Genomic DNA, 19,011 nt, shown 5'->3' with positions numbered 1-19,011 from the left:
TAGAGGCAAGGGCCAGAAAACACCAAACACATCTGCTCCTGGGGGCTCTGAGAAACAGTTTGTATTTTAAAAGTAAATAGAAAACAGGTAAGATGGCACAGGCTTGCAATCCCAGCACGTGGGAAGTGGGGAGGGGGGTGGTCAGAGTTCAAGGACAGCCTGGGTTACATGTGATACTGTCACAGAACACCAGGCAACAAGAGTGACATGTGATTTATACTCCGACAAGTTAGCTGCAACATCTGCTAGGCAGTCGAAAGTGTGTGTGCGGTAAGACCACACCTCCCCGAAGTCACCCATTGCAACTCCAAGGAGGGCAATAAAGCCCGTCCAAAGCCTCACAAGGAACCAAACTTCTCCCTAGGAAAACTGCCTTCTGATTGGGCGAATCCTGCGAGGGCTCTTCCGAGTCGCGGTGATTGGTTTCTAACTCTTCTTTCTCTTCCAATCAGTCAACTATTCCGAAGAGTGAGAGCGGCTCAGCCCCCTGCAAACCACTGCGCTCTGTGACTGGCTCTCTTGTATGAGTGACGGCAGACTCAGCCTATGGATACAACGACGGGGCGGTGCTCCCCAGTGCAGTAGGCTGTGCAGCCAGAACCCAGGGCTGTCAGTACACGTCCAGACGGCTTCCTTGACCGAATTCTCCGATGCCATGGCCTCCCCACCGCAGCTGCAGGCTCTTCTCCAGACTGTCAACACGCTGCTGCGCAAGCGCCGCTACCACGCTGTGTTGGCCCTGCTTAAGGGCTTCCGGAACGGGGCTGTGTGAGTGGGGCCGCGGAGTCCGGTCAGGGTTGATGGACGGGCCTAGCTGGGGTCGCGAGTTCGAGGCCCCGTGTCACCTCGCTGTGCACCCTCTGGGAGCTCTGGGGTTAGATTTCGGTGCCCTGTTGGTGTAGTGGAAGTGGGTTTCTGGGTTCCTGTCGCCTTGTCAGCCCTGAGCTGCCCCCCCCCCCCCCCTCACCCCCGGCCCTCTTCTAGGTCCTCTGTGCTTTACAACCTGGCACTCTTGACTTCGTTGCCTACTACGCCAGCACCTGTATCTCCTCATTTGGGTCCATTTCACCTCATCTTGCCGTATGCCCTTTGGCCCATTTGGCTTCGGTAGCTCTGTGTGCACAAAAGAAACTGGACTCTGTCCGTTAGCAAGCAGGTGGTCACCTACTACCCAATAGGCTCCCCCCTGTTAAGCTGCCAACAGGTTCACATCCTGTTTCTCATCTATATGACTTCACCCCAGCCCTCATTTTCACCGGGGACTCATGGAAAGTGAATGTAGGAATATTTGCTGGACAGGTTGATCTCACCCCCTCACACGGCAGGAGAGGAGGTCTTAGGAAACTGGAGGGCAGCTCCACCTTCTTTAAACCTCACGTGTTAACAGTGGCGGAGGGGCTGCTGCGCCACCGCTAGCCGTGACTTAGAGAAGAAACCGAAGTCCCTACGGTTGGCATCCAGGTAGCAGTGTGTAGCACAGTGTTGAGTGTGTGACCTGCCACGGCTATCTTGAGCAGGTCACTTGGCCTTTCGGAGCCTCACTTTCTGGAACATGGGTTCCACAGAGCACTTACACGGTACTGTTTGAGACTGGCCAGTCTGTGTGAAATGCAGAGCACAGTGCCTGGTGTGTGCACAAGATGGCTGATATAGGCTCATACTGTCTAGCCAGCTCACTGATCCTTCACTGAGACCTTCCCACCGAGGCTGCCTCTGAACTTTCCTCTCTGTTCCCAGCCTTTTTTTCTCTGTAGCACTTGTTATCAACAGACACGGAACAATCTTGTTTCATAGTCCATGTCTCTCACTAGAAAGTGTGCTTCATCAGCCTGGGGTGGTGTTCATGGGAGACTGGGGCAGGAGAGTTACTGTGAGTTGGAGACCAACCCAACTTGTGCTAAATAGTGCGCTCTGGATCATCCTGGACTGTAGTGAGAGACCCTCTCCCAACAACAATGACAATATGTGCTTCACAGGAACACACATTTTTACCTATAGTTGTCCGTCTCTGTACCCTGGTAATTCCTCTATTTATAGGCATTCAAACTTTTCTTGAATGGATATTTGGAAACTAGGAACTGCTCTTGTCTCTGCCTTCTCGATGAATCGATAGTGACTAGGGGAGATATGCTGACTGTCCCAGCACACTTTAAGTCAGGTTACAGTTGAATTGAGACTCAGAGTGGACATTCAGTCAGGTAGAAACTACTTCCTGCTGGATCTGGCTGAATCATGTCAGCCATGTTTTGATCAGGATGGAATGAACCCCTGAGGTAACATCAGTAGCCCCTTTGCTAGGTATGCCCTGGACACCCGTGTCCCAGCAAGTGTTGCCCTGAGGTAACATCAGTAGCCCCTTTGCTAGGTATGCCCTGGACACCCGTGTCCCAGCAAGTGTTGTCCAATATGGGCTTTGTACACCTGTGCCTACCCCACCTCTCTCTATCCCTTCCTCAGTGGACTCTCCCAGCCAGGACAGACATTTTTAGGGTTAGGTGTTTGGGCTCTCCCCCAATGTTTTCACTGTGACAAACTGGGTAGCTGTCTCTTCTGGTCTGAGTTTCCTCCTCTGTAAAATTAAAACAGTAAACTCAGCCATTCCCGAGTCTCCACGGTAGGGGCCTCATTACTTGTGAGTGGCATTGATTCTGTGCCCATTTATAAGGACCGTACGTCCAAAGGGAAGTCTCACAAACTATGGAGATAGGGCCGAGCATGGCAGCACACTTGTAATCACAGCACTTTAGAGGCAACTGGGATTGGGAATCTGAGACTAGCCTGGGCTGAGTAGCAAGACTCTACAACCAAAACAACAACAACAAAACCCAAATACCACATCAATGCAAAGTAGTATTCAGGAATTCTTTTCAGGGGGAGTGGTGGTGATATTCTGAAGGCCAAGTTGGAGTTCCCCAGAAAGAAAAGGGCATCCTGGGCATGGAAATGTATTCAACAAAGGCCTGGAGGTAGAGAAAAATGTGCTGCATTTGTGAAGAGAAGCCATTAGTTTAGAGAGGTAAACATGAATGACTGAGATGTTTGACCTTGGTAAGCACTTAACTCACCCCCAAATATTCAAGAGTTTTACGTGCGCGCGCATGTATGCCTGCACACATGGAGGTCCAAGACAATCCCGCTGACACGCTTTAGGCACTTTCCTTTCACTTTTTATTTGAGAAAGGGTCTCACTGACCTGGAACTTCACCAGGTAGGCCAGGCTCCAACTCCAAGACTCTGCCCGCCTCTGCCCCCTACCTTACCATGCCTTGGAATATAGTGCCCACCACCATGCCTTGCTTTTTACATGGGTTCCAGGGGTCCAAATTCGGGTCCTCACACCTACAAGGCAAGCTCTTTACTGACAGAGATATCTTTCTAGCCCCCATTTTAATAAAAAGGGAGTCTCACTGTCTAGGTTGTACTCAAATTCAAGGTCCTCCTGTCTAAGTCACTCAGATTCTGAGATTACAGGTGTGATGTAACAGGTCTCATCTGAACTTGACTCTGAGAAAGGGCTTGGCAGATGTAGGGACTTGAGGACAGTCTGCTTGTGTCTGGACTAGAGGAAGGCCCTGGCTGACTGGAGGAGGCTGAAGGCCTCTTTGTCTCTCTGCAGGAGGAGGAGATAAGGTTCTGCAGTTGCTGGGGGCAAGAATGGCCACAGAGACCAGATGGGAACTGCCTGACACTGCCAGGCAGAGGAGATAAGGACAGCAGATTGACTTCTGCAACAACAAAAAAAAAAACATTTTAAGTTGTTAGCTTTTCAATCATCTTTATTTTTTATTTTATTTTATTTTATTTTTTTACAAGACACGGTTTCTCTGTATTGTTTTGGAGGCTGTTGGTCCAGCCCAGCCTCGAACCCACAGAGATCCGCCTGCCTCTGCCTCCCGAGTGCTGGGATTAAAGGCGTGCGCCACCACTGCCCGGCTTCAATCATCTTTAATTTCCCTTTTCAAAAGTTAGGTAACACATTAGCAAAAGTCATAACAGTTCACTGCTAAACCAGGCATGTAACTCCGTGGAAGAGCACATGCTCAGCTCATGCTTAGCGTGCAAGAGGTCCTGCGGTCCATCCCAGAATCTAAAATAGTTACACAAATGTCCTCTGTCACCAGTCCTTCTCCATGGACACAGTGCCCGGATGACTCTCTTGTGTTGTCTTCCAGAGTGCCGTGTGCACACGCAAACCAATGCATCTCACCTCCCCCACCTCTAGTCTTTCCCTGGAGTAATGTTAAGCTTAAGGAGCAGGTCCTCACCTTACACCTTTTGCTTCAGTGCCCACACGTTTCCACCTTTTATATCCCACAGACTTAGCTCCAGAGCCAGCAGACGTTTCCCCATGAGGACTTTGTAACCCTTTCTGATTCCAGCTCTCTCTGAATCCTCTGGGAACCTTCCCAGACACGGCACTTTTGGTGGCCATGGCCTCCGGCTCCAACCCTAATGTTTTTATTCTGAATATTGAATGACTCTTCATCTCTTCTGACTTTCGTTTTTGTCTTTAAAAATTCTTTTAAATTAAGCCAGGTATGGTGGTGTATGACTTTAATCCAAGCATTCCAGGGGCAGGGGGATCTCTGTGAGTTTGGGGCCAGTCTGGTCTACAGAGGGAGTTCCAGGACAGCCAGAGCTACACAGAAAAACCCTGTCTTGGCCCCCACCCATTTTTTTAATGAATGGAGGAGCAGTGGATCTGGGGGAGAGGCAGGGTGGAGGAAGGCAGTGAGAGGGGTAAAGGGGGGCTTCACTCAGGATGTACTATAGGAGAGAAGAATAAAAGATTGTTTTAATTAATTACTTTTAAGACATATTTATTTATGTATCCCTGGCTGTTCTGACCCATCTCTCCAGTTCCAAATTCATTTTCTGTTTTGTTTTGTTTTTGAGACAGAGTCTCTCTATGTAGCCTTGGCTGACCTGGAACTCCCTATGTAGACCAGGCTGGCCTTGAACTCACACAGATATGCCTGCCTCTACCTCCAAGTGCTGGGACTAAAGGCATACATCACCTCACTTAGCTCAATTTCCTCTTTTATTCTCTTTGGGCCTCAGTTTCTCTGCTGTAAAATGAAAACAGAGAGAGGAGATCTCTCTCTGTCTCTCTGTCTCTCTCTGTCTGTCTGTCTGTCTCTCCTCTCTCTCTCTCTCTCTCTCTCTCTCTCTCTCATACATGTTCATATAGATGTGTACATGGGTGAGCGTATGGGAGCCAGAGGGTGACAATAATTGTCTTCCTCCATCACTTTTGTTTGTTTGTTTGTTTTTGAGGCAGGATTGCTCTGTGTAGCTCTAGCTGTCCTGGAACTAGCTCTTGTAGACCAGGCTGGCCTCAAACTCACAGAGATCCACCTGCCTCTGCCTCATGAGTGCTGGGATCAAAGACGTGAGCCACCATCACCCGGCCTCCATCACTTTTTGTATTGGTTTTTGTGATGGTGTCTCTCACTGAGCCTGGGACTCATCCATTGGCTAGGCTGGCTGACTGGTGAGCTCCAAGGCTCTGCCTGCCCATGTCTGTCCGGATGGTCTGGGGTGGCTGATGTGCTCCACTGTACCGGCTCTTCTGTGGGTCCTAATGCTTACTGTGCAACTTGACTTTCTGAGCTGTCTACCCAGTGCCTGATTCTGGACATTTGTTGTTTCATATAAGTACCAGGCTAATGGTGTGTGCCACAGGAGCCACTCCTTTTTGAGGCCTGCAGTGAATATTCCTATATATTCAGGTGACAGCCATATGTGGCTCATAACCATTGTCTCAAGGCCTTCAAGAGATTTTAGGCTTCAGAAGCCTTGACTCAGCTGCAGAAATGAAGGTAAAGGTGTGTCTTAGTTAGGGTTACTATTGCTATGATGAAATAACATGACCAAAAGCAACTTGGAAAGGAAAGGGTTTATTTGATTTACAAATTCTCTATCATAGTCTGTTGAGGGAAGCCAAGGCAATAACTCAAACCAGACAGGAAACTGGAGGCAGGAGCTGATATAGAAGCCATGGAGGAGGGCTGCTTACTGGCTTACTCCTCATGGTTTGCTCAGTCTGCTTTCTTATAGAATCAGTGACCATCAGCCCAGAGGTGGTATGACCCACAATGACCTGGGCCTTCCCCTATAAATCACTAATTAAGAAAATGCCCGACAGGCCTACCGGTACCCTGAACTTACGGAGACATTTTCTAAGTTGAGGCTCCCTCCTCTCAGATGACTCTAACCAGCATAAGGTGTCTGGTAAAGAAAAATAAGAAAGGCAGGTCGGTGGTCGCGCACACCTTTAATCTCAGCACTTGGGAGGCAGAGACAGGAGTATCTTTGTGAGTTTCAGACTCGCCTGGTCTACAGAATGAATTCCAGGATGGGCTCCAAAACTACAGAGAAACCCTGTGTCAAACAAACAAAAAAAGCCGAGAAAACAAAAAAAGGGAGAAGAAGAAAGAAACGAAGAAAAAGAAAAATAAGAAGCCAGGCGTGGGGGTGGAAAGATAGCTCAGTGGTTAAGAGCCCTTGTTGCTCTTGACGAGGACTTGAGTTTGGTTCCCAAGATCCACAGCGGTCAGCTCACAGCCACCTGTAACTCCAGCTCTAGGGGATCTGCCACCTCTTCTAGACTCCAAAGGTGCTATGTATGCACGTGCATGCATGTGTGCACACACACACACACACAAATAAAATAACGATGATATGTTAAACTAGGTAAGGTAGCACGCATCTATAGTCTCAGCATTCAGGAGGTGGTGGGAGGATCAGGAGTTCAAGGCCTCAGTCACTCAGTCAGCTACAGAGACTGACGGGCATGAGATCCTTGCTCCCCTAAAAAAAAAAAAAAAAAAAAAGCCCGGGTTGGTGGTGAGGCTCAGCAGGTAACATCATTTGCCATTGCCACCAAGCCTGAAGACCAGAGTGTGATCCCTGAGGTCAATGGAGGAAGGAGAAAACTGATTGCTACAAACCGTTCTCTAACACACATACATGCTTTGGCATGCTTGGCATGCTGTCCTAGTCAAGGTTACTAATGCTGAGATGAAACACTATTATCAAAAGCACCTTAGAAAGGAAAGGGTTTATGTAGCTTACGTATCCCGAGTCACAATCCATTGGGGATAACCAAGGCGGGAACTCAGACTGGGTAGGAACCTGGAGGCAGGAACTGATATTCAGTCTTTCTTATGGATCCCAAGACCACTAGCCCACAGGTAGCATCACCCACCCACAATGGGATAGGTTCCTCCCAAATCAGTCACTAATTAAGAAAATTCCCCACAGACTTGCCTATCTGCAGCCTGATCTTTTTTCTTTTTTGGTTTGATTTTTCAAGACAGGGCTTCTCTGTGTAACCCTGGCTGTCCTGGAGCTCCTTCTGTAGAACTGGCTGGCCTCAAACTCACAGAGATCCGCCTGTCTCTGCCTCGTGAGCGCTGGGATTAAAGGCGTTCACTACTACCTTCAGAACCAACTTGAACCAAATGGAGGCATTTTCTCAACTAAGGTTCCCTTCTCCCAGATGACTATCACTTGTGTCAGGTTGACATAAAACTAGCTAGCATGCATGCATGCCCCCTCCACATACACAAATTACTCAATAGCTTTTAAATCCACCAAGACAATAGCAGTAATAAAGTAAAGTAAAATTCTTGGTATGGTGACACACACCTCCAGCACTGGGGGGTGGGGGACGGACATGTATATATAGGCAGGCATAGCTCTATGAATTTGTTGTTGTTGGTTCATTTTTAGAAACAGGGTCTCACTATGTAGCTCTGGCTGTCCTGGAACTCACTTGTAGACCAGATAGGCCTTGAACTCAGAGAGATCCACCTGCCTCTAACTCCAGAGTGCTAGGATTAAAGACATGTGCCACCATGTGCAGCCTCTTTAAGCTTAAGGCCAGCCTGGTGTACATAATGAGTTCCAGCCAGAGCTAGTACTACATAGTAAGATTCTGTGTCTATGAATGAATGTAATGAAAAAATGTAGTGCTAAATCTGTCTCCACACCTGTAGCACTGACCATGCCTTTTGGGCATGGTCACAGGTGGGGACTTGATGAGTGGTTAGGATTAGGTTTGGGGCTCGGGGCTCTCTTACCCCTATCGGTCGTGGAGAGCATCAGGGTGGCAGGGTCTGCGTCACTGAAGCTGGAGCGCCACTTGTTTTCTGTGTAAGTTCCTTTCCCCTAATAAACTCCATTTCACATATAGAGCGTCTAGTGAATTCTGATTTCCACGCCCATTAGAAAAATTAAAAGAAAACAAAACAGTATTAGTAATAATAATAAATCAATTTAAAATTGATCAAAGATGAGCCTGACTGTAATATATAGGTCAGGAAGGAGCTGAGAGAGCATTTCTGCAAGTTAGGAATGGTGGACACCTTTTACACACTTCATTTTTGTCCACAAGAACTATATACCCAGCCCTCTGAGGTTTAGCACTCCTTTTTAGTTGGGGAAACTGAGGGTCAGATAAGGCAAAGGCCACTCTACCAGGGGGCTCTGGAACTTGAGCCCAGATGTATCTGGAAAGCCAACATTATTTCCCTCCCATTGTGGTATCAGAATTGGTGAAGGGAGAAAGGACCAGGGGCCAAATGGGGGTCCTGGAAACTGCGACAGTGATGGGTTAATAACTGTTTGTTTCTGTTTCTACAGCTATGGAGTCAAAATCCGGGCACCTCATGCACTGGTCATGACCTTTCTCTTCAGGAGTGGCAGGTACCTACCCTCTCTGCATACCAACTGGGAGACAATGTGGTCAGCCCTCAGGCCAGGATGGGTGTAGTAGTTTCCGAGCTAGGACTAGCTTCTCCAGTCCCTTGTGCTTCCCAAAGTCCAGCTCTGATCACATGTCCCCACTTGGAAATGCCTGTGACTCCTCACTATCCTCCACAGAGACCCAACCCTGTGTAGTGTGGCACAGCTGATCCCTCACTGTCCGGCGTGGGCTTCCTTGGCTCCCAGGCCCTGTTTCACGAACAGACTTTGATACTGTGAAGTATCATTTGGGTATGCCCACCCGCTTTCAGGGAGCCTGTCCTCTCCTAGCCAGCTTCTGTCTCCTTTCTAGAAACCTGTGCAGTCCTCTGGGTCATAGTCTCTGGAAACCAGTCTCTGTTATCTCCTCTCTTTCTCTGTGTCCTTACCTGACACAGAGACTACTCAGAAAACGCCTTGCTGTCTAATGCTTATAGGCACACCTGCAGTTTATGAGAGTTGTGCACAGGGACTGGAGAGATGACTTCATTGGTTAAGAGCACTTGCTGCTTTTTCAGAAGACCCAAGCTCGGTTCCCAGTACTCACATGGTAACTCCCAATCATCGGTAACTCCAGTCCCGAGGACTCCAGCCCTCTCTCATGAACTTTGCAGGCACCAGGCACGGAGGTGATGCACAAACATGCAGGCAGAGCACTTACATGCATAAAATATAAATAAGTAAATCTAAAAAAAAATAGAGAGAAAGTGGGCTAAGTCCAAATTGCAAGATTTCTGTTTTGTCCATCTTCTGAGATTGAGTTTTAAAAAAAGATTTCTATTGTGGCAGTTTAATTTTGTTTATCTATGTTGGGACTTTTTGCCCTCCAGATTGCATCTTTTCCTTTCCCTCCCCTCTCCTTCTCTTCTGCCCTCTCTTTCTCTTTCCAGAGCAAGAAACATTAGAAGGCAAGCACACTGGCCCTGAGCCAGGAACATAGTAGGCCAGCACACTGGCCCTGAGCTATATGCCCAGCCCTTCCAAATCTTTTTGTTTTATTTTTTTCTGTGTAGTCCCAGATATCCTAGAACTTGCTCTGTAGACCAGGCTGGCATCGAACCTAGAGATCCGCCTGCCTCTGCCTCCCGAGTGCTGGGATTAAAGGCGTGCGCCATCACCTCCTGGCTTCCCTGATATTTTTAATGTTAATTTTCTGTTACCTCCTGCTAGAAGATAAACTCTAGGAGGACAGGGATCCTTGTCTGTCTGTTCACTGCTGTATCCTTAGCAGCCACAACAGTGTGTATTACACAGCAGATGTTCACTGAACACTTGGTGACTGCATGAGTAAGTTCGGGTCTTAAAGAATGCTTTTGGGCTTTGTCTCAAAAATAAAACAAAAAGTGCCACCACTCTCCAGCACCACCATCCCTTCCTATGGAGGTCCTTGTCTAGAATTGAGAGGTGTATTCTTTTCTCTCCCTGAGTTATCTTTGCTGTCCCCTAGTGAGACTATAGAAATGGTTCAACCATTGAGAGTGCTTGTTGCTCTTACAGAGGACTAGAGTTCAGTTCCCAGCACCCACACCCAACAGCTCACAACTGCCTGTAACTCCAGTTCCAGGAATCTAATGCCCTCTTCTGGTCTCTGTGGGTACACACTCACACACACATACACACACACACTTTCCATTTTTCACATTCACACACATACACTCTCACATACTCACACACTCACATGTACACTCACACACATACACTCTCATATTCACATTCACACACACTCACACTCATACATATACTCACACACTCCCTTTAAGGAAAAGGGGAATTGAATCAGCTCTTTTTCATCTCAAAAGAAAGATCAATCCTGGGTGCTGACCTCCTCACTGCCCTCCACACACAGCCCCTGCTCAGAGCCCACACTGACCTCTCTCCATTGCTTGGCTCCCTTTCTGTCCTTGGGGCCTTTGTGTATGGTGAGTCTTCTGCCTGGAATCCTTCAAATTCCAGGACCACCTCTTATCAAAGTCAATGTCTGATTCTCACCTTGGCAATTATTTTTCCCACTCCTAAGCCCCACAAAGGCAGAAAGCAGATCTGTCATTTCTCAAGATTCTATCTGCAGATCCAGCTCATAGTAGGCACACATTTATTTGTTCACTGTTCACTCATCTCTCCCATTTGTTGAGTACCTACTGTGTGTCAGGCCCCGTTCCGTGCCCTTAGAGTGAACAAGCAAAATCTAGAACCTGCTCTGCAGGAACTTATACTGAGGACAAGGGAACTTCATACATCAGCTTACAAATGTTAAATGGCGATGAGAACCATGATGGAAAAGACAATGAGGAAGGGGATGGACACTCATTAATGCAAGGTGTCGGGGAGTGACCCCTGAGGTGGTGACACTGAGTTAAGGCCCCAGTCTGGAGAGAGCAGTGCCCCTGAGGACATGGGGCGCCCTCCACAGCGGCTTTGAATTGGATGGGCTCCAGCTTTGGGCCTTGCCTAATTAAGGGCTGTATGTAGTCTGGGCCGGCGTTTATGGGGCTTTCTGTTTGTGCAGTCTCCAAGAGAAGCTACAGGCCATCCTGAAAGCCACGTACACCCACTCTCGGAACCTGGCCTGCTTTGTGTTCATCTATAAGAGTCTCTGTGCCCTACAGTCCCATGTGCAAGGCGAGACCCACCAGATGCACTCTTTCCTGGCAGCCTTCATCGGGGGCCTCCTGGTGTTTAGGAAGAACAATAACATCAATAGCCAGGTAAAGACTCCTGAGAGGGGACAGTGGGAGTAAAGATGAACTGTTGGCTGCTGTCTGTGTCTGAGGTCTAAGAATCACCAGTCCCTGTGTGACCTTGGGAAGGCCACTTCTCCCTCTGTTTTCCCACTTGTAAACCAAGCCAGTCGGAATCCCAAGACTCCCACACCAGTGTGTCTGCTGCTCTTTGGGGCAAGGATTTTGGTGGTGGTGGTAGTTGAGACTGTTTCGTCTTGTTTGGGCAGGCCTTGAGCTTGCTATGTGGCTAGCTGAGGCTTGCCTTGAACTCTTGATATTCTTGCCTCATCCTAAGTGCTGAGATTACATATGCGTCAATAATTTGGTGTTACAACCATTTTTAAAATTATTTATATTTATGTGTGTATGCCTCTGCATGCATATGTACCTGTGTGTGGGTGTCCATGGAGGGCTGAAGAGGGTGTTATATCTTCTGGGGCTAGAGTTATAGGAACTTATGTTCCACCCTGTGTATGTGCTGGGAATTGAACTCTGGTCCTGTGCAAGGGCAACAAGTACTTTTAACTGCTGAGCCATCTCTCCAGTTTAAGATTGACCTAGGTGTGGTTGTACATATTTGAAGCCAGCCTGGGCTGCATCTCAAAACAGACAAGGAGAACTCAAATGAAATGGAAAACGGGAAATCAAAAGAGAAAAGGTATTTTTTAAAGATGAATAGAATCAATAAGCCTCTACTCCAGGATCACCTACAAAGACTTTTACCAATACTAGGGTCATGTTTAATGTCTGGTGTATATTAAAAGCCCTTGAGGAGCCCCAGCACTTGGGAGGCAGAGGCAGGGGATCTCTGTGAATTCAAGGCCAGCCTATACATAGTGAGTTCCAGGACAGCCAGGGTTACATAGAGAGATACCATCTTAATAAATAATAAATAAGCAAACACAAAAATAAAGATAGAAAGCCTAAGGCCGGGCGTTGGTGGCGCACGCCTTTAATCCCAGCACTCGGGAGGCAGAGGCAGGCGGATCTCTGTGAGTTCGAGACCAGCCTGGACTACCAAGAGAGTTCCAGGACAGCCTCCAAAGCCACAGAGAAACCCTGTCTCGAAAAAACAAAACAAAACAAAACAAAAAAAAGATAGAAAGCCTAAGCACTGAGGGCCTGTGCGGTGGTGCAGCAGGTAAAGTTAAAGTTGCCTACCATTAGCAGGGCGTTGGTGGCACACGCCTTTAATCCCAGTACTCGGGAGGCAGAGGCAGGCAGATCTCTGTGAGTTCGAGGCCAGGCTGGACCGACAGCCTCCAAAACAATACAGAGAAACCCTGTCTCGTAAAACCAAAAAAAAAAAAAAAAAAAAGTTGCCTACCATTAAGTGTGATGACTTAGTGTGGTTCCTGGGACCCACATGGCGGAAATAGAGAAACAAGTCCCAAAGGTTTTCTTCTGACCTCTTCACATGTGCTATGACATATGTGCCCTGCACCCTCTAAATAAAATAGTCAAACAAAATGTAAAGCTTTTAAAGCTATGGAATATTATGGATAATTCTGTTTTTGCAAACTTGGTAGCTGACAAGAAATAGACTAACTCTTTGGGAAGAAAAGAAATTGCCAGAGTCATATGGGAAGGATAGCCTGACTTTTCCTTTTAAAACAATTTTTTTTCTTTTATGGGCCCCAGTATTTGCCTGTGTGTATGTGGGTGCACCATATGCCTGGTGCCTGGAGAAGCCAGAAGAAGGTGTTGAATCCCCTGGAACAGGAGTTATAGAAAGTAGTGAGCTGCCATGTGGGTGCTGGGAACCAAACCGGGTCCTCTACAAGAGCAGCAAATGTTCTTAACTGCTGAGCCATCTCTCCAGTCCCTTTATTTCTTGAGACAGGGTCTCATGTTGCCTAGGTTGACTCAGACTCTATATAGCTGAGTCTGGCCTTGAATTCCTGCTGCCTATACTTCCCCAGAGTTTGGATTATAGGCACATGCCACCACAGCCAGCTAATTTCTTCCTTACTGTGTCTTGCTCTGTAGCCCAAGTTGGCCTTGAACCTTGGTAATTCTTCCTGAGCCTCCAGAGCACTGGGGTTATAGTCGTGTATGGCCACCCTGGCTTACTTTTTCCTTTCATTCCTAAGTAGTATAGAGGTACCATCAGTTTTTTTCCATCCTCTGATGGACATCAGGGCAGTTCCTAGCTTTGGGTATTACGAGTAGAGCTATGAAGAACACTCTTGTATAGATACTTCTGTGAACATAAGTTTCCATTTTTCTGGGATAAGAGCCCAAGGCTGTAATTGTGGGTTGTATGGTACATGCATGCTTGGTTTTAAAACAACCAGCCAAAAGAGAAGAAAGAAAAAAACTGACAAACTTCTGCCAACCTGTTTTCCCGTGACTATCATTTTTTTAACATTCTCACCACAAATACATGAATGTCTAGTTTCTCCACATTCTACTAACATTTAGTTTGCTTCATGATTTATTTTATCTGTGTTTTAAAGGTTTGGGGTCTGTGTGTGTGCGTGCATGCGTGATGCTTATAAGTGCAGGTGTGCACCTGCCATGGTGTATGTATGTGGTTCAGACGACAGCTCTTGGGAGTTGGTTCTCTCCTTCCACTATGGGCTCTAGAGATCAAACCCAGGTTGTTAGACTTTTGCTGCAAGTGCCCTCAGCCCCTAAACCATCTCACCAGCCCTGTTTGGGTTTTTTTTGTTTTTGTTTTTTTGTTTTTGTTTTTTTGTTGTTGTTGTTTTTTCGAGACAGGGTTTCTCTGTATTGTTTTGAGGCTGTCCTGGAACTCGCTCTGTAGACCAGGCTGGCCTTGAACTCACAGAGATCTGACTGCCTCTGCCTCTTGAGTGCTGGAAATAAAGGCGTGCACCACCAATGCCTGGCACCAGCCCTGTCTTACCCATTGTGACTTGACTTCACCTTTCCCTGATGACTAATGATGTTGAAATTTTCCTCATTATCATTTATTTGCTACCCATTGGGTGAAACATTCATGTCTTTTGCTCATTTTCCAACTGTAATATTTCATGTTTTACTTGTGAACTCTGAGGATATTTTTCAGAACATCTACATGCCAATGCTTTGCACATATGTGTTGTGAATAACTCTCCCTGTAGCCCTCCTTTATCTGACATAAGGCCTTGCCATGTAGCCCCAACTGGCCTGGAATTTATTATGTACACCCAGCTGGCTTCACAGAGAAAAAAATGAATTTCAAAGAAATCCAAAATATTATTTTTCCTCTTATGAATTGTTTTTTAAAATTTTGAACTCTGTATAATTGATTTTAAAAACTTATAATAAAGGAGCCAGGCATAGTAGTGTACACCTTTAGTCCCAGCACTCAGAGACAGAGACAGGAGGATTACTGTGAGTTCTGGGCCAACTTGATCTACTTAGTGAGTTCCAGACAGCCAGGACTACATAGTGATATCCAGTCTTGAAAAAAACAAAACCAAATCACAGCTTATGAAAAGGGGACAGAGAGGTCGTTCTGTTGGCAAAGTGCTTATGAAGCAAACTGTGGAGGCAGACACAGGAAGGGCTGGACTTGCTGGCACCAACCACTCTCTCCAAACTGGTGAGTGCCAGGCTATGAGAGACCTTGTCTCAAAAATAAAAAATGTGAAAAACAACATGAATGGTTTCTGAGGAACAAAACAGTGTACATACACACATGCACGCACACACACACACACACACACACACACAGAGTAAATACATAAATAATAGTTTATTACCAGTTTCTTTTAAAGCCAGGCATAGAAGCATCTGTCTGTAATCCCAGTATTTGGAAGGTAGAAAGAGGTAAATCCCTGGAACTCTGTAGTCAGCTAGCATAGCCAAATTGGTGCACTCTGTGTTGAATGAGAGACTTTGATCTCAACAAATTGGGGAAGGGGCAGAATGAACCTGTAGCTCAAAGATTAAGAGTGCTTTTAAATCTCTAAAAAGAGAAAATATTTGTAAATTGAAAGGTTTCTTTGAGGGGAGGCTGTTAAAACAGGGTCTCTCTACATAGCCCGCTGGAACTTACTATGTAGACCAGGCTGGCCTTAGACTAACAGAAATCTGCTTGACTCTGCTGCCCAAGTGCTGGGATTAAAGGCATGTGCCACCATCACCTGGCCCCCAATCCTCTTAAGGCATGTGCCACTACTCCTGACCAATTATACCTGGCTAGAGCTGGGTATGGTAGCTCACACCTTAAATTGCTGCCCTCAGGAGGCAGGCAGGTAGATCTCTATGAGTTCCAGGCCAGCTTGGGCTACATAGCAAGTTCTAAGAAAGCTCCATAACAGGGAGACCCTGTCTCCAAACAACAAAAACAAAACAGATAATTAGGCTAAAGAGGTAACTGAAAAAGACACCTAACGGCAGCCTCTAGTTTCCATACCCACATGTACACAGGCACCCAACCCACACATGGATATGCACCGACACAGACATATGCACCACACACACATAAATAGAAATATTAGAATGTCTGTTGCATACCACCTTAATCGTCTTGCATGTTAACTTTGAAAATCATAGAGCCACTGCACAGTAATGCCCAGTGCCGAGGGTTGGGTGGGCAGGTGAAGGTTCCAGTGGCCATGCTGACTAGTAATCTTCAGCATTCCCTCCCTGCAGATCAACATGTACCTGACATCACGCGTCCTGTTTGCCTTGTGCCGCCTGGGTGTGGAGAAGGGCTACATTCCTAAGCTCAGATGGGACCTGTTCCCCTTGCACACTGCAGTGATTTGGGGGCTTGTGCTATGGCTCTTCGAGTATCACCGGTCCACTCTGCAGCCCTCACTGCAGTCCTCCATGACCTACCTCTACGAGGACAGCAACGTGTGGCATGACATCTCAGACTTCCTCATCTTCAACAAGAGCCGCCCCTCCAAGTAACACAGCCCAAGGTGCTTAAGGAACTCCTCTGCCCAGACAGCTTCCAGGCAGTGTCCAGCTGCTGATCAGAGTGTGGTTCTGTCAACACACCCTCATGGAGGATCCTGCCTTCTCAAGGTCATGGACCTCACACTCCAACTTGTTTTATCCCAGGGTTCCATGAGAATTATCACTGATTATTTGTAGTATGTGATGAAGGTCTTTTTAAGGCTGGGGATGGGTTTTGAAGAGGTCTTCTGTAGTCCTCTGGGGTATAAACAATAGGCTCAAGTTCTTTGCTGAAAGAATCGTTGAGCTGTGTACTTGCAGACAGTGGAGACTTCTCAGTGTGTTTTACTTTCAAGGAAGACGGTATTAATTTCCTTCTGGTTCCTTTTTGTGGAGTAATGTTAAGCAAGCCAGGTTCATTTGAGGACATGCAACAAGGAATAGACTGAATTGGTCCAAGCTGTGGGAAGGTCATAAGAAGATAAATCCCTGGAAGATCATTTTGGTTTGAATATTCGGCAGTTTGGTCAGCCCAAACCACCACCTTCTTCCTTTCTACCAGATGCTCAATATCTTTGAAGTTATAATCAAAAGCAGTGTTAGACAGGTTAGTTTCTTCTTAGGGCTGGAAGTAAAGCATTGAGTACTGCCTCAGTCTGACTGTGCTGCTGCTCTTGGAGACAAGCTAGAGCCTTCATGCATGCCATTTGTGTTTTCAGGTCTTTGGTCTGGAGGTGAAATTGGTGACAATGAAGATCTTTATTGAGTACCTTTGGGATGTCACCATTTTGACCTAAGAGCCTCATTTCACTTTCTACTCGATGAAGTCAATTAGTATTCTCATCAAATTGTTTCAACACCTCTTCCTTCTTTTTCTCTAGGAAACAGTTTTCAACCTTTGAAGTCTATGATCTTGTTTGCAAGTGGCCTTTTCCACTGTCTTCTGAACACATCATCTCTATTTGGTGACGGCACTGTTGTTGATAGAATGACCTGAGCTCATTTTCTTTAGGCAACATTTCTAACTTCAGATATTTTTACCTGATTCCTCCTCGATTCTGAAACAAGCATTTCAGAATTTCTTGCAGTCTTTTATTTCTTTGTCCTGAGTGCTTGAGTGTCCTGATTTTGCACTGTCACTTTTGTCAGTCAAGGCTTTCTGTTCTTCATAGGCTTTTAGTGTTATATGAGCCAGGCGTTGGTGGCACACACTTTTAATCCCAGCACTTGGGAGGCAGAGGCAGACGGATCTCTGTGAGTTCAAGGCCAGTCTGGTCTACAGAGCGAGTTCCAGGACAGCCTACAAAACAATACAGAGAAATACTGTCTCAAAAAAAAAAAAACAAAAACAAACAAAAAAATTAGTGTTATATGTATCATCGTCTTAGAACAAAGAGAACTAACAGCAGCTATCATAGTTTGACAGTTTTCTCCAAGAGAATCCTTCAGCAAATGAGTCAGCTTACTATTTCTGTAAGGAATATGCTGAGTCCTTCTCTTTGTATCTGCTAAGGCACTGATGACATACCCAAGGGCTAAATGGGATTTATTAATATTTGTGCCTTCTACAAATCGTGTCCGTTTGGCACCAGAAGTTCTGGCCCTCTCAGATCCTGCCGGGTCAGTGAGTGACATTTTAGCTACACAGACATTTTGATTGATGCTTGCTGTTTTGTCCTGTTGTCACAAATAAATCTGGAAAGCAGCAAGGGAACGAGAAGACGTAGCATTCATGTCGGTGGGATGCTGTGTCCTGTTTTTGTTTTCATTGTCTAGTAGCTATACTATTTCCTCTGAGGATGTGGGCTGGTGTAAAGTGAGACCCTGAACGACCACTCTTTTTTGGGCATCTTCCTGGACAGCAAGTGGCCTCGAATTTGTCAAGAGGTCACGGATCTGTTCATTATATACCTCCAAATAAGAAACAGCAGTACTACACACTTCTTTAATCTCACCCATGGATTTGAAAAGGTCTAACACTGTAAGGTACACTACTCCAGGCTCAGCAGCCGGTCCTAGCATCGTGTGTGTCTTCCCAGCTCCAGTGGCACCATATGCAAGCACTGTGCAATTATATCCATTCAGAAAACTATGAAGGATTGGCTTGGTAGTGTGTTCAAAAACTCCCATTTGAGTTGGTGTTTCATCAAAAACAGCATCAAATACAAACTTAAGATCTTTATTTTGCCTTTTAGTAATATCAAAATTTGTAGTGTTCTTTCGTGAAAAAAACCTGACTTCTTGTTTTGGATCAAAAACCAGTATATGTTTATCCACAACATGAACCACTTTGTGGAACGAACTGCCTTTTCTTTTGTGTTCTCAGGACGCACACAAACAACTTCTTTAATATGGTGACATAAATCTTCCTCAGGGACAGACATTTTTAGTTATCTTGATTCCTGCTTACATGAATGCCTGGGTAGTTCTCTAGAAGAAGCATCCACAGCAACTTGGCAGATTAGGCTTCCAGGAGCTTCAAGCACAGCCACAAATTCAAACCCCTAAGTGGAAGTTCTTGAGGTGCTATGCCATAGAGGGAAATGGGTCACAGTGAACTGGAGAGTTGTGTGGCTGGCAGAATTTTTAAAACTAAACAACTCTCAGAAAAGCCTTGTCCAGAGGCTGCCAGTCTGAGACCCTTGGTTTACTGCAATACATTACTTTAATGTGCCCTCCC

General features: G+C 46.3%; 1 protein-coding gene and 1 pseudogene across 1 annotated transcript; one reads left to right on the top strand and one right to left on the bottom strand.

Moving 5' to 3' along the window:
• The first annotated feature begins 576 nt into the window (after positions 1 to 576).
• Positions 577 to 18,045, top strand: Pxmp4 (peroxisomal membrane protein 4). The gene is made up of 4 exons (XM_005084643.4): positions 577 to 768; positions 8,650 to 8,712; positions 11,258 to 11,456; positions 16,080 to 18,045. Exons 1-4 carry the CDS (start codon positions 656 to 658, stop codon positions 16,341 to 16,343), a joined length of 639 nt encoding a protein of 212 aa, XP_005084700.1. The 5' UTR covers positions 577 to 655; the 3' UTR covers positions 16,344 to 18,045.
• On the bottom strand, positions 16,513 to 18,715 carry LOC101831442 (annotated as a pseudogene).
• Positions 18,716 to 19,011: the final 296 nt, after the last annotated feature.

The sequence above is a fragment of the Mesocricetus auratus genome, unplaced genomic scaffold (assembly GCF_017639785.1).
Source record: "Mesocricetus auratus isolate SY011 unplaced genomic scaffold, BCM_Maur_2.0 Super-Scaffold_100028, whole genome shotgun sequence".
Lineage (NCBI taxonomy): Eukaryota > Metazoa > Chordata > Mammalia > Rodentia > Cricetidae > Mesocricetus > Mesocricetus auratus.
Note: the sequence above shows the minus strand (reverse complement) of the source record. Positions and strands in the feature narration are given on the sequence as shown.